At 42.0% G+C, this 15,374-nt stretch overlaps 1 protein-coding gene across 2 annotated transcripts; it reads left to right on the top strand.

Moving 5' to 3' along the window:
• Positions 1-264: 264 nt before the first annotated feature.
• trim46b (tripartite motif containing 46b) lies at positions 265-13,755 on the top strand. 2 transcript variants are annotated; one of them, XM_088405445.1, is made up of 12 exons: positions 265-533; positions 3,441-3,702; positions 3,848-4,028; positions 5,012-5,210; positions 5,283-5,429; positions 5,538-5,633; positions 6,488-6,741; positions 7,746-7,867; positions 7,943-8,281; positions 10,420-10,649; positions 11,680-11,747; positions 11,823-13,755. In XM_088405445.1, exons 1-12 carry the CDS (start codon positions 474-476, stop codon positions 12,262-12,264), a joined length of 2,400 nt encoding a protein of 799 aa, XP_088261571.1. In that variant the 5' UTR covers positions 265-473; the 3' UTR covers positions 12,265-13,755. The 2 variants fall into 2 exon arrangements, with proteins under 2 accessions (XP_088261571.1, XP_088261572.1); XM_088405446.1 differs by lacking the exon at positions 265-533 and adding an exon at positions 1,004-1,135.
• The last annotated feature ends 1,619 nt before the right edge of the window (positions 13,756-15,374 follow it).

Raw genomic sequence — 15,374 nt, 5'->3', positions numbered from 1 at the left:
AAAACAAAACAGCCTTCGTAGCATTTGCTTTGTGGAGAAATAAACCAGTCATTTCCTGAAGGTGGAAATGGCGGAGTTTGTCGCCATCTAGTGGCCAATAGAGGCCACAAGAACAATTCTGACCGAAATATGATTTACAAAAAAAAATAAACGAGGAATTATTCTAATAATGTTAATAATAAATAAATCAGGAACGGATTTGCAAAATACGAAATATTCAAAATGTACCATTTCAGGCGATTGGTTCCTGCGTGGAGTGGGCGTGGCTTACCGTGGAAGACGCTCTACGTCTAGCCTGAAACCACTGCGTTATATTGTAGGCGAAATATGTAGTATATTTGGGGAAAAAACAACAACCCAGAACCATAACGTGACTCGGAAGGCAGAAAACTCTCATTTATCTTGTGCGCGTGTGTACAATGGCAGCTCACCGGCAGCTTAATTTGCGCACATTGACAACAAACTGCTAAAACATGGACGTGATGGATTTGAAGGCAGCCACGACGACCATGGACGCTCTGGTCCGCTGCAGCGTGAGTATATATTTACCTTAACATTAAACATCTTTTGAATGTGTAGATTAGATCGCTATTTTTAGCCTTTGCCCGCCATTTTGATGTCTATTTCTGAGCAATAGGCCTGTCTACATTTGGCGAGGGGAAAAAAAAACTGAATCGAAAAGCAACAGTCGACTGTAGCGCGAACAAACATGTTGAGGTTATGACTAGTGTATGATTTTTATCATTAGTGAAAATACAGATTTTATATATGATGATGCGCAAAAACAAACACGCGATGAAAATACATTTAAAAAGCAAACTGGTTGCAGCCAGTGCGGGTCGAGAATGTAGACCGTCTCCATGGGATGTTCGTTGCTATGGAGACGGCAGAGCTGGATGTTGCGTCAACCGCACAGTGAAGCTTCTCATCCCAATTGCACAAGCGGTTCCACACAAGTCATCATATATTTCCGCGTTCATATTAGTAAACATATTCATATAAATAAGGAATTGCTCGCCCCTCCCCCTTCATCCACCATCCTCCTTACTCCCCCCCTCCCCTCCGTGAAGCCGTTGCGTCAAACGTGCATGCGTGCCTGTAAACTGTCATGGCGCCAAGGTTCCCGCAGGTGAAGGTAAGGACTCGCTAAAAAAGCGGCAGCAGTTTACGTTTATGAAGCTACTTGATGACAGGACTGACGGAATTATAGCCGGAGAGGAAAAGAAAAAAAAAAAAAGCAAAAAGCGGAGATGACTTTGGAGCCAGAAGTGCAAGGAGAAAGGATGCTGATGCAAGGGTGCTTTTATTACTAGTAGCCGCCTGTCGGTTTATACTATATATGCGTATACTTCCAGTTGCTACAGTTGGATGTCCAAGTGTTTTATTGGTCGAAATGTGCCGACTGCGCAGCCTAGAGTGCTGCCATGAGCGTTCCCGCATGTCAGGTTTGTGAGTTAAACCCGTGATGTCATTCGCTGTCATCCACGCGGTGAGCTTCTGTGTGAAACCAGGCCTCCTCTGACCGCCTCGTTTGTCCTTGACCGTCACCTAGCTAAAGCAGTTCTACTCGACCTTTTTCAATTTTGTACAACCTGCTTTTTCAGCTTCGCACTCCCTGTATTGAAATATTTTACTGAGCAACTCCAAAAATTAAAGCTCGTGTAACTTCATCTGTGTTATTACGTCGCTAATAACGATCCAGTCAAAACTTCAAAAAGAAGCATGGGGAATTTTGCAAATGAGTCGTTATAAGAATTCAGCTTCATGTTGCTTCATGTTTCAATTAATTTGCTCTCAAATTGAAAAAAAAGTATACAATACAAACACTGCACTTTGATACTATCAGAAACTCTTTTAACCCTTGTGCACACACTTTGCAAACTCTACTCGTTGTATTTTTCCCCTAATTTTGTAAATGCTTTTAAAGGGGTAATAATTAACGTTATTTATGACTATTTGTTTCCGTCAACCACTCAAATATTTCACTGGCATCAGTTTTATCCATAAATATGTAGGTTACATTTTTTTACACCCACAAAAAAAATTGATAAACGGTATGTTCCGTCTTTATAGTCTGTGATGTGACGGTGACACTTTAAGACACAGCCATTAACTGTTCTCTACCGCCACCTTCTGTCTTGAGGGGAAACACAAGCCAACAAAGAATTTTCTGTTTGTTAATATAGTTTGACTGGCGCTCAACAGAATGTTGCCAAAATCGCAGGAAAATCAAAGTCATACATCCGATTAAAATGCCTCTCAAAAAAATCGTAATTATAATGGTTTTCTATGGTCCAAAATTTGGACGATAATTACTTTTGTACACAAAATCTCGCACAACCAGGCGCAATCACATAGAAAAAGTCAGAATCGTTGCATTTAAATCATCTGCTGGAAATTTCAGCTCCCTATTTTTCCCCCCAGTGATTCTTTTATATTATAAAAAAAACAAAACAAAGGAATTTGTAACATAATGCCACAAGGGTTAAAAATATCACACATTTGAGAACTACTGACTTAAGGTACAAATTTTTACGTCTAGATGTACATTATTCAAAGAAAGTCAATCCACGAGTTTATCGTATCTTCCGCCATTGAGCGAAAGCGTTTAATTGTTTTGTCTGTCATGCCGCTAGCATAACAAAAAAAGATCATGTATGCTAATTGCAGGTCGGTACCAGTTAATGAGATTAAGACATGCTTCTGTAATGACCGTTAGCTATGCCTGCACCCTTGAAAACGGAATTTGTAAAAACTGTACGCTGCGTAGAACGAAAAAACAATTAAAAAGTCAGGAAGCCCTAAGAATTTTCACCATGATAAAAACCCTGGAACAAATTGGTGACATCCATATAGTGTGGGCGAGAGACTATAAAAAGCTTGATGCTCCTAATGGAAGGCTCGTTTTTAATATCAATAATTCATATGTGACCTTGATGCACGTCGCTCTGGCCTTTCTGCTTTTCCCCCAGTTGAAAAACAGGAAGCTGTAGTCGGACCGCAAAATATTTCATGGTGTCAATCACAATTTCGTTAACGGAGTTTACAGAGACTTTTTTTTTGGTCGTGTAAATTGAAATCATTCTAAATGAAGAATTCTGGTCACCTGCTCACATGTAAGCTAATCAATTACATACTTTTTAAAGCTGGAGTTACTAGCGTTTGCCTAAAAAAAATTCACCTGAAATCCCAATTCAGATGGTTTTTGTGACGTCACAGCAACGGAAATACCTGAAGACGTGAAAGCGGACGATTCAGAATTTGCATTTTGTAATCAAACTTGTATAGCTGCTATCTAATGGCTTCGTAATGACACTAACGCTTTGTAAAGGGCTTCTCGTGGTCACAAGAAAGACTTTGCACCCCCCCTGACCTTTAGGACCGTGCGAGATCCTTGTTTCAAGGGTGGATTTCAATGACAAGCGCTTTGCTTCCTTCAGTCCAACATGAAGAGCCTGGAACAAGAGCTGCACTGCCCAGTGTGCAAGGACATCGTCAAGCAGCCCGTGGTGCTGCCGTGCCTCCACAGCGTATGCCTCATGTGCGCCTGCGAGGTCCTGGTGGCCAGCGGGTACCCGCCTCCGGAGCTCCCCGCCGAGCCCAACTCCCCGGCGTCCACGCCCAACATGCGCTCACCCCGACAGCCGCGCAGGCCCACGCCCAAATCCGAACAGCGGCCCATCGACCGGGTGCTCCGAACAGGCGAGGACTCGTTTTGGTTTTTCATTTGAGGTTCTGGTCCGGGCGTGACCGAGTCCGGTTCTCGAGAGATCCAATCCGGTTTTTGATATGTCCCTTCGACCGACACCACAAACTATACGTCTTCTATCTCCTTGCGGTTTTCCAGGTCCGCACCCGCCTTCGCCATCCATGCCACGCTCGCCAGGGTACCCGGGGCGGCGGCGTAAAGAGGTCCCGGCCCTGTCCATGATGTTCCCCTGCGTGCCCTGCGGCCGCGATGTTGAACTTGGCGAAAAAGGTCTCACCGATTGCTTGCGCAACCTCACTTTGGAGCGCATCGTGGAGAGGTTGGTCCACCACGCAAAATAATAACGTCACCTTTAACGATAGCGTTGACGCACTTTTTGCTGCAATTCACTGGACGTTGCGCTGCTCCGGATGCAGATTTTGACGTGATGTTTTTGTGTAATCGTACTAAACAGCTGGACTAAATAAATCGTCTGATTATGGCTTTTCAAGGATCGGTGAAAAAGATGGTCCGTTTGATCGATTTTTCTTAATTAACTGTAAGTATACGCTGATTATCGGATTTGCAGATTATCGGCTTCGATATTTGGCAAAATCGGTCTATTTTAAAAAATGATTGGCAATAAATCCAGTAAAAACCGTGTTGATTTCAGTTCACTTGAAAGAGATTTTGCTACGCTTGCAAACACTTAGCAGCTTTTGTTTTTGATTTTAAAAAATGTAAGTTACAATTTTTGTTATTTGGGAATTTTGGAGAAATTTTTGGAAAATTAGAGGGAACTAAATGTTTTCAATGAATTGAATTAATTAATTACTTTTAAGACATGCTTATGATCTTGAGAACTCCTTGAGTGTTTGATCAGAATATTACAACAAACGTGAATGATTCAAATGATATTAAAAAAATAGCAGACGCTAAATATATGCTTAAAAACATTTCAACAAGGCTTAGAGTTGCAATAAGAATTTTTTTCCATTCAAACTTTTTCCGTTTTACAGAAAAGCAGTCTTGCCTCCAAATATGGGTTATCGTCCTCTTTGACATTTAATAATTAGTATCGCAACTGTAAATAAGATATCAGTCAATCTCTAATGTTAAAAACATTCAACAAGAATTAACGTCCTTATAAATTCGATATCAATTATGAAAATATATTTCTCCAATGTGCTATAGATGTTTAAATTCGTCGTCAGAGGAATGATTGTCTTTTTTTCAAGCGAAAATCCAGACTGGTCGGGCGCCAAAACGACCCAAATGGAAGCCGCCGTTCATTTTGTCTGCGGCCCCCTCCCGCCCCGCCAGGTACCGTCACACGGTGAGCCTCGGCAGCGTGGCCATCATGTGCCAGTTCTGCAAGCCCCCCCAAGCTCTGGAGGCCACCAAGGGCTGCGGCGACTGCAGGGCCAACTTCTGCAACGAGTGCTTCAAGCTCTACCACCCGTGGGGGACGCCGCGGGCTCAGCACGAGCACATCCTGCCGACGCTCAACTTTCGACCAAAGGCAAGATGGCGCACGCTCTTACTACCCCAGATGTTTCGCATCGCCGGCTTCTGAACGCGTCTCCTCTGTCAGGTTTTAACTTGCACGGAGCACGACCAGGAGAAATTGCAGTTCTACTGCCGGTCCTGTCAACGGCTCCTTTGTCCGCTCTGCAAATTGCGCCGCTTGCACGCGGGACACAAGATCCTGCCCGTGGCCCAAGCTTACCAAGCTCTCAAGGTTACGCCGTTTACCTTCTCGAAATGATCAAGCCGAAATCAACGCAAAGCCCCGCCTTTGTCTTATTTCTTCATTGTGCTATTTTTTTTTTCTTCCGGGGGGGAATAGGAGAAGATTACAAAGGAGATGAACTACATTCTGTCCAATCAGGACACGGTGCTGTCTCAGATTACACAGCTGGAGAGCGCCATCACTCAGACTGAGGTGATTAAACCCTGGGGGAAATTTGATGCGTGATATCAAAGGAAAAGCAGACAAAAATATTGCATGGATTGTCAGTCAACAAGGATAATAGGTTTTAAATTGTCAGATGAATCCTTCTAAATGCTTGCAAATGGGAGTTTGAGAGGTAGAAATTTGAGGTGTCAAATTTAGCCCATGTCGGGCTCATTTACTGCCATTCAAAACTGGAAATATTGTCAAATTTGGACATATTGTTTCATCATGCATTACCCCCGATTTTTGCATTAATCATTTCAATGGCAACTCACGAATGGGGCGCAATACAATTTCTTTGTGTTGACATGCCGAAACCACCGGGTGGCGCTAGCGGCCAATTTATGATATTTGTAAGCCTTTCAATGACTGGCTTAGCCTGGACTCCCATAATGCAAAAGTCATCAAAAGTCATAATACTCTAATTAAGACATAATATTCTTATTTCAATGTCATATATACATAAATATGCCCCTGGACATTTTGAGTTGGGTTGAAAGTAAATATGGGGATGATGTTATTGTCATGTAAAGTATAAAAGCAAAAAATAAAAAGAATTTTAATTATTTTTTCTGTTTCAGGCACTTTGATGCACTTGTTTTTTTTCTGTTTTAGACTAAGCTGTAACCCGTATAAACGCTGTAAAAAAAAAAAAAAGTTGATCTATATTGCTTTTTTTTCTTCTGCTAATGTTAAAACATATCCAGGTTTAGGTTTACTTATACCATTTTTATAGATAATATTCTTATTTATAGTCAGCACATCGAGTGGGGGGGGGGGGGGGGGGGGGCACAACAATGTGATTTTAGTTGTGAAATGACAAAATATGATCAATCCCGCAGGTGAACAGCGTGTCTGCACGCGAGCAGCTGGCCCAGAGCATCAGGGACCTGACGGCGGCGTTGGCCGAGCGCCACGCCTCGCTCACCCAGGCGCTGGAGGCGGCCCGCCACAAGCGAGGCGAGGCGCTGGCCGCTCAAGTGGCGGAGAGGCGGAGCTTGATGGAGCACGCCGGCCTCGTCGCGTTCACTCAGGAGCTGCTGAAGGAGACAGACCAGCCCTGTTTCGTGCAGGCCGCTCGCCAGACGCATAACAGGTGCGCCGTTAAAGTGCTTGGAAAGGAAACAATATGGCTATTGTTCTCTGGGCGCTCTTGCCTTTGGTTTGGTTTTGATTTGGACTTGGGCCACAACAAAGAAATATAATGAGCGAGGAATCTTTGCCAGGGTAAATGAAGTGCTCCATTTTTCGGTTGAAAGAGTTTTTTTTAAGGGTCATTTATTTTTTTTAAATGGCATAAAATTTAATGGACATGTCCATGAGAAATATTCACGCAAAAAGTCTCAGAGGCCACAGGAAGTATGCTATTCAGGGTCTTTGATGTTTGGAAAATTCCATTTGAGCACTGTAGTGCTAAATGTGACCATTGGATGGCAGTGTTTCCACACATATAACACAGCTGTTACCTACATGGAAGTGTAACTGAAGAATGAAAGTCAATCTTTCAATGGCAGCACCCAGTATTCACAATATTTTCTTGGCCTTGAAAGGTGAGTGAAAATGCTAACTATACTGGCCCTCGAGTGATTTATAATAATAATTTTATAATAATAATGCTTGGCACTGAAAGAATTAATCATAAAACATTAACATTACCATTAATCGTAAAACTGATTTTTCATTTACTGAAAAAATTATAGCTGACAATACAAAATCATCTCGCGGGCCGGATTAAACCAGTTTGCGGGCCAGAAATGGCCCGTGGTCCACATGTTTGACACCGATGGAAAAGACCCACCAAAAAGTCTCAAGGATCAATTCCCCAAAGTCTGCCATTTTAAATGGAAGTGGCCATTTTAAAGTCAGGGATATTAGTCAGGAATAGACTCACCAAAAACTCAAGAAACAAGCCCAGAAGACAGACAGGAAGTCTACCAATTAGGTTTGAAGCAGGTATACTACTGATTTGGAATATTTTCAGGGCCCTTCGGAGACGCATTCAGTCACGTGATTATGATGGCTAATTAGAATAAGTCATGCTACAGAAAAGGGTGAATCAAATTCATGGAACATTGTTGTCATTGCGCGTTCCTGTTCCAGATTCAGCAAGGCGATTGAGAACCTCCAGCATTTTGCTCTGGCAGCTGATCCGTCCTTCAGACATTTCCAGCTGGATGTCTCCAAAGAACTCAAACTGCTTACGGAACTGAATTTCATCCGAGGTGCGAAAAAGACGTGATAATTTAAATGAAGAAACGGATTTATAATAACCCCCCCTACTCCGTTGGTTGCTATAGCTCCTTTGGCCCCGGTCCTGGACACCCAGCACTCGCTGGCCTACGATCAGCTCTACCTGAGCTGGCGCCTGCCCCCGGACTCGGCGTCCGCCTGGCACTACTCGGTGGAGTACCGCCGCAGGGGGGTGGTGCCAGGGGGCGCTTCCCGGGGCGGCAACAGGGTCGGGCTGGCCGCCGCCCGCTGGGGTTGGCAGCGGCTGGACGAGGTGAGCGCAACGAGCGCCGTCATCGACAGGCTGGAGATGGACAGCGTCTACGTGCTTCGGGTGAGGGGCTGCAACAAGGCGGGCTACGGAGAGTACAGCGAGGAGGTGTACCTGCACACCCCTCCGGCGCCAGGTGAGGGCGACAAATCGCAGAATGCGGCTCGGTCTTTATATCTCAGCTTGTTTTGATTGGAAAATCTGGAAATGATGCGCCGTTGAGTACCACTACGGTCCTATGGGTGGCAGTAATGTGCATTAGATGACATTTTAGTGTTGAATCGGAGATATTAAACTCATTCGATTCCAAAGACGTATTTTTACGTTTTTCAAGAGACATTCAATCCTATGTACTTAAAAAAATGAAATAAAAAATTGGGAACAAATATTAAGTGTTTGGCTCGATGGCCTACAAATGGCTGGTATTGTATGAATTAAGTACAAAATTCATTATTATTTTAGTACCTACCGTAATCCCTCAGATATAAAATGCGCCTGTGTATTTTGGGGTCAAATTCTGGTATTTTCTAATGTTACCATGTAAAAGACGCACCAACACTTTGGCAACAATATAAAGACTAAAGCATGTCTTCTTATTTTTTTGCATTCATATCCGCAAATGATATATTTGTCAAGTGTGTTTCAGATTTCCCACACTGTGAGCGGTCAGCGAACACCTCGGCTACCTCAAGTCTGTTTAAATGGCTCCTTGAATGGTGTGGAATTAAAAAAGAAATATTAATTTTTAAGTTACCATTTACACACCCATAATTTCGGCCTTCGTTTGGGGAAAATAAGTGTGTCCTATATTTGAGAAATTGCGGTAATTACCTAAAGGAATCAACAACTTCATGCATTAAGCTCCACTCGTTTTTTTTTAACTGAGAAAAAAAAAAAACTGTAAAACTACGTCTTTGGCATTGAATGAGTCCATTTTTTTTCCATATTTTGGTTGACAACATTTGGTGGAATATTTTGCGGTCGTTTACTCTCATGCCTTGCTCGTCCCGGTGAACAATTTGTAATTCATTCTCTCTCTTTTCTCTGCCTACCAGCATTTTCCTTTCCCATCCACTGGTCACTTCCTGTACTTCCTCATCTCTCTCTCTCACGTGTTATTCCCATTTCACAGCTTGTCATCCTCTTCAGCGCTCCTCCCATGCTGCCAACCCACCTACACGCCACCTGCGGAACGTAAGATTTCATATCCCCGCGTCATATGACGTTGCGATCTCTTTGTGGTCATTCCACGCTTCTACCACTTTTTCCATCTTTTGCACCCTAAGGAGATCCGCCTTTCCAGTTTGCAGATTGTTAAGACGAGAGGCCTTAACAATCAGATGGGGATTCGATCTGTGGCTTTTCTAAATCGGGTCCGCTTGAGTACCGTTTTTGCCCTTCCTGCTTTTGCATATGAGCCCTCTTGTCGGTTGTATTTCCTCTTGGAAAAAGTGCAAATGTATTTTTGTCACTTGATACAGCCAGTATTCTTCTCCCTGAGTGGTCAGTGTAATGATGGACAACCTACCAGTGCATCTACAGTGGTAGCTTAAGTTTGAGTCAAGGATACTTGGTTTTGATTGAGGCGCCGATGATCAAAACAAAATGGCCGACTTCCTGTTTGATTGGAGACCGTGGGTCCTTGAGACTTTTTTGTATGCTCCATCGTGATAGACGCGTCCACCAAATTTCACGCTGTTAGGCGAAACTTGTCATTTTCGTGGGTTAGCCTCCAAATGATCGTCAGACTTTGATGTTCAAATGGATGCTTCGAAACAAAATGGCTGACTTCTTGTTCAATTTAGAGCATCGGTCCTTGAGATGTTTTTGTACCTCAGGTCATGATCCACACATCCGCCAGGTTTCGTGCTAATCGGCGAAACTTGTGTAATTTTCACGGGTTAGCTTCCAAATCGTAGTCAGACATAATGACTGCTTCAAAAATAAATATCCTTCTTCGTGTTAAGTTTTGGACATGGGTTCTTGAGACTTTTTCCTATGCCAAGTCATACTTGACATGTCCACCGAGTTTCGTGGCGATCTATCAAAAATTGTGTCACGGAAACTCCAATCTATCAAGCCAATAGCAAAAGAACAAAAACAGGAAGTTAGAAACCTACCACAGTTAACTTGAAACTTTTAGCTACCACTGTATTAAGAATATCCCTAAGCTCAATCTTCCTTTGATACCACTCCCAATTTTTCCCGTGGTTCCTTGAGCTACGCCCCGCTGCTTTCCCAGCTCCTGACTTCCTGTCCCCGTCCCTCTTCCAGTGCTGAACTTCTACCTGGACTCTCGCTGGGGTCTTCACGCTGACCGGCTGGTGGTCAGCAAAGAGCAAAGGGCGGCCCGCAGCGTTCCCGGCCTCTCCCTCCTGCAGGCCGCCGACCACGCGCTCACTTCCTGTCACCTGACGTCCGACCTCCTGGTGGGAGATGTCGCCATCACGCAAGGGAGACACTACTGGGCGTGCTCAGTGGAGCCCGGTTCATACCTTGTCAAGGTACAAAAAAAACCCCCAACAACTATGTATTATATATCTGTATATTATATAGATCAAAATGTGCCTCTTTTTAATTTTGGTGATTTTAGAGGAAAAAAATATGAAAAACATTTACGGTAATTTTTGAATTATCTGGAGTCTAACATAAAAGCATTGAAAATAATGTTAACATTTATACTGTAGTATGTGAATTTAAAAAGACTTCAGAATATTACTGGAGATATTTTTCATGTATTGTGATTTTCTAAAAAATAATTTATTGAAGAAGAATACCATTTTTAATTAAATTGATTGACAAAAATGTAATTTTAACTTAACTACAAAAAAATTGTATCTAAATGAACATGTAAATACAAATTGTAATCTAAAAAATTATATCTAATTAATTATATCTAAAAATTGTGTAACTTGTTTCGTATTGATTTTTAATTTAAAAAAAATCCTCATATTAATAACAGCTTTAATTTTTAAATTTACAATTAATATAATTTGGAAATAATTTTATAAATTTGGGGTACATTTTCAGAAACTGTAACCTCCCTAAAGTTTTGTTTAAAACTGTTTGAGTTCTTTCCAATTTGATATTTTAACTTTTATTTGCGAAGAAAAACCAAATTGGATAAAAAGTAAATCGATTACGTAAATAATTACATGTTAAATAAATTCAATAAAATTAAATAGTTACTGTAAATATTCAAAATTTAATTACAAATAAAGCATGAATAAAAAAAAAATATAAAATACAAATGTATAAAAAAAATGTAAAAAAAATAACACTTAGAGTGCCATTGACATGAAAGGACGTCAGTGAAAACCCAGCCAATGGGTACCATTGACTTCAATGGAATTCATTTTATTTTATTGTATTTTGTTCCTACGGCAATAGGTAGAGGAAATAATTTGGAAAAACACTAAATGTCGTCTGTCAGAACGCTTGAAATCGTCTGGCAGGTTCTCGCTTTCAAAAATGGCCGCCAATAAAAGATCCGAACGGATTAAGCTAATCATATTTTTTTTTGATCTGGCTCAGGTTGGCGTCGGACTGGAATCCAAATTGCAGGAGTGGTTCCATCTCCCAGAAGACATGGCCAGTCCGCGGTGAGTGCCGGCCAAAGCTCCGGAACGATCGTAATGACGTTGGGCGGCGGTGACCCCAACGGCCCCCCCGCGCAGGTACGACCCGGACAGCGGCCACGACAGCGGGGCGGAGGACGGCGTGGACTCGGCCCCGCCCTTCTGCTTCCTCACCATGGGCATGGGGAAGCTCTACCTGCCCGCGCACAACTACCACCACCACCACCACAACGGGCAACGCTCCGACCCCAACGGCAACGGCCCGTCCCCGCCCGCGGGCCTGACCTACCCGCTGCCCCCCCGGCTGGGCGTGTGCCTCGACTTCGAGAAGGGGCGCGTGGCCTTCTACGACGCCCACTCCCTGCGCCCCCTGTGGGAGGGTCACGTGGACTGCTCGGGCCCGGTGTGCCCGGCCTTCTGCTTCATCGGAGGCGGGGCCCTGCAGCTCCAGGAGCTGGTGGCCAACCGGGGGGCCGACCAGACGCCCGTCAGGAGGGTGACCATCCAACCGCGAGCGGGCTCCAATTTAAATAACAACTGATTACCGTTTAGAATGTGAAGTATTTTGCCTTTGGGGCATTTCTACTGCGAGGAATATGCAATGTTATTCATTTTCTTACCTTTTTATTTGCGAGAATCGGCGCTTTCCTCCTTTTGGCTAGTTTTACGCAGTGCTTAACAAATGTATTAGACCACCGCGCAATATCAGAATGAGATCTTAAATTAACTCATTCAATGCCGGGGACGTATTTTCACGCTTTTTTCCCCAGATGCTTAACTATTGATTCAATACTCAATCTGGAAATTAGTGTCCTTAATGTACTTAAGTATCGATCTGATACTTAAGTATCTGGGATTAAAAGTCCAAACTCTTAAAAAAAAAAAACATGAAAATACGTCGCTGGCATTCAATGACTTGAGCGTCACGATTTGTCGATGATAAATATGCCTCAGTAGTTCATATCTTTTTAAAAATTCAAACCCCAAAGCCAGTTCCTCTAAGGACAATGAAATTTGGTAGACAGGCCCACCAAAAAGTCTCATTAAGAAATGCCTAGAAATGAAATCAAAGGTCGCCATTTCGATTTGATAGGAATCACAATGACAAAATAAAACAAGAAATGCTAATAATTCATTCATTTAATTTGTAAAATTCAGCCTCCAAAGCCAATTTCTTTTAGGAACATTTAGTCATCAGGCCTACCAAAAGGAGACCCTCCAAAATTCTCAAGAAGCCATGATCAAAAAGTCACAGGAAGGCCATCTTGAATTAAATTGGCCATTTTAGAATTTGCCTACCACAGAAGAAGAAATTAGATTTTTTTTTCTTTAAGTCAGACCCCCAAAGCCAGTTTCTCTTACAGGAACAGGAAATTTGGGAGGGAGGCATACCAATAGCAGACCCACAAAAAAGTCTCAAGAAGCCATGCTTGAGTAGTCATACGCAGTCCGCCATCTTGGTTTGAAGCGGCCATATTAGGATTTGACTGCTCAATTTTGTTTTTCAAAAACAGGTCTAATAGATCTCTTACTCACTGTACATATGACGCTTGCGTATTTATTTGTAAAGCCCATGTTGCGGCAGCTCCATTTTACGCCCTCGAGTGTGGAATTTGCGTGCTTGACATATGTAAATGTAGACTTATGGCGTTTATAACGGCGCTCAGATGCCAAGTTATTGTGTTAATGTGGTCAATTAGCGGTAGGAAGGAACGAAGAGGCGATAGACTGTCATTAGAAGCTGCGATTACACCTCTGGCACACTGCTAATCACAAGTTTCGACGCTTGTTTTTGTGCATTCTGTAATTCAAAACACAACCAGCCATGTGTCTTTGTGTGTGTGTGTGTGTGTGTGTATTTGCAGCTGTCTGCACATGAAAGTGTGTGAAGGAGTGTGCCTGTTGACAAAATATCCCCACACTCGGCCATCAGTGAAAAGTTATTTCTATTTTTTTTTTTTTTTTATCTCGCTTGATGGTAATACTAGCAAGCATCCTTTAAACACAAGAAGTAAACACAATGAAAAAAGTACCTATTTTGTTGTGATCATTTATGGTAGTTTGAATTTTTTTAAATATACGGTGATGCCTTGAAATACAACTCCTCGAAACAATAAAAAAATGTGATATGTTTTAAAAAGCAACAGCATGAGCGAAGGAAAAAAAATAATTAGAATGTGAAAGTTGATATATGATAATACACGACATGACCAGCGGGGGCAGGATGATAAACTCATGCCAACACAAAGAAGAGTTTCACACCTAGTTTAAATGACAGGGGAAAGCTGCAGTATTATTGCTCTTTGCAGAGGATGAAGATTATTTTATTGATTTTGTATGCCATAAAAACAAACAAAACAAAAAACATCCACCCCCGCAACTTATCTGAATGTTTTTATAACATTATATTAGACCGAGTTATCAAATGTTATACAGCGCTAACATTGCAGCTCTGCTTACTTTTGGCATGCCGAAGTGGACGTGCTGAAATCACCGGTAAATGAACTGAAAATGGTTATGAGTGACTACTGTGACATTACAGCAGAGGCAGAATGCACAATATCTTGCAACTATTAATTAGAACAAGTTAGATATTTAATTTCACACAAGATGAGTCGGCACGCGGTACAAGAACTCAGCTGTTTACACAGAAACATGAAAAAAGAAGAAAAAAGTTCGTATTGTGCCCGCTTTAAGGGTGCGTTATAAGATTTTGCCACTAGAGGGCAGCAAAGCCACAACGCTCTCACGGCTTTCATCCACACTGCAACGATCAAATCCGAACAGATGGACCCAATTTGTTGAACAAACAACGCTTAAATAAATTGTTACAGATTTGGCAATGTGCTGCTCAAAAATTAGAAATCGGAATGCTCGGACATATCGCCCACGTCCATTTTTTATTTCATATAGAATATTTCTATTCGCTTGTCTTCACGCTCATCCTTTGTAACCACCAAGACAAATCTAAGCAGGAAATTTGATTTGGCAGACTGATTTTGATCGTCCTTTGAAATAAAAAAAAAAAAACATAAGCAGAGTATGTTGATTGAAGTTGACCACACAAAAAAATACTATGAAATGTAGAACCCTGTGTGGGCAAGACGCCATCTGTTGGCATACCGTTATTGAAAACAATGAAGTTTTGTATAAACCCCTTGTCCGCGTTCCAAAATAATAAAAATAATAACACTTGTGGAATCTCACTCGGTGCCAAGCCAAACATGCGCCGCGCGGGCTGAGGACCATCTGCTTTTGATGGAGGTATTACATGTGTAGGTGTTCAGCATTCCTTATGTAAATGTAATGTAAATCCCTGGTGAGGGTTTACTGTTTATGGGCTTCAATATGGAGGAAAAAAAAAAATCACATATGTGTTTAATTAGGGGGAACTCAAAAGAGGGATGGGGGGATTGACAGAAGGTTGATATTTTTCAGCTGATTAAAGAATCCACTGAATGTTTGAGAGAGGAATTGAAAATGTTAAAACGTTTATCTTTTTATTATCTCTTTTAATTTCATTGCTTTCTTTAACGTTTTTGTAAATTATTTTAGTCAAACTGTTTCCATGGCTCACTATTTATTATCATTATTTTTAGATTATTATTTGTAGTTTTTTCCCTTTAGTAAAATAAGATTTCTGTGAGGCTC

The sequence above is a fragment of the Hippichthys cyanospilos genome, chromosome 21, assembly GCF_059441005.1.
Source record: "Hippichthys cyanospilos isolate Australia breed blue-spotted pipefish chromosome 21, RoL_Hcya_1.0, whole genome shotgun sequence".
Taxonomy (NCBI): Eukaryota; Metazoa; Chordata; class Actinopteri; order Syngnathiformes; family Syngnathidae; genus Hippichthys; species Hippichthys cyanospilos.
This window is presented reverse-complemented; position numbering and strand designations above follow the sequence as displayed.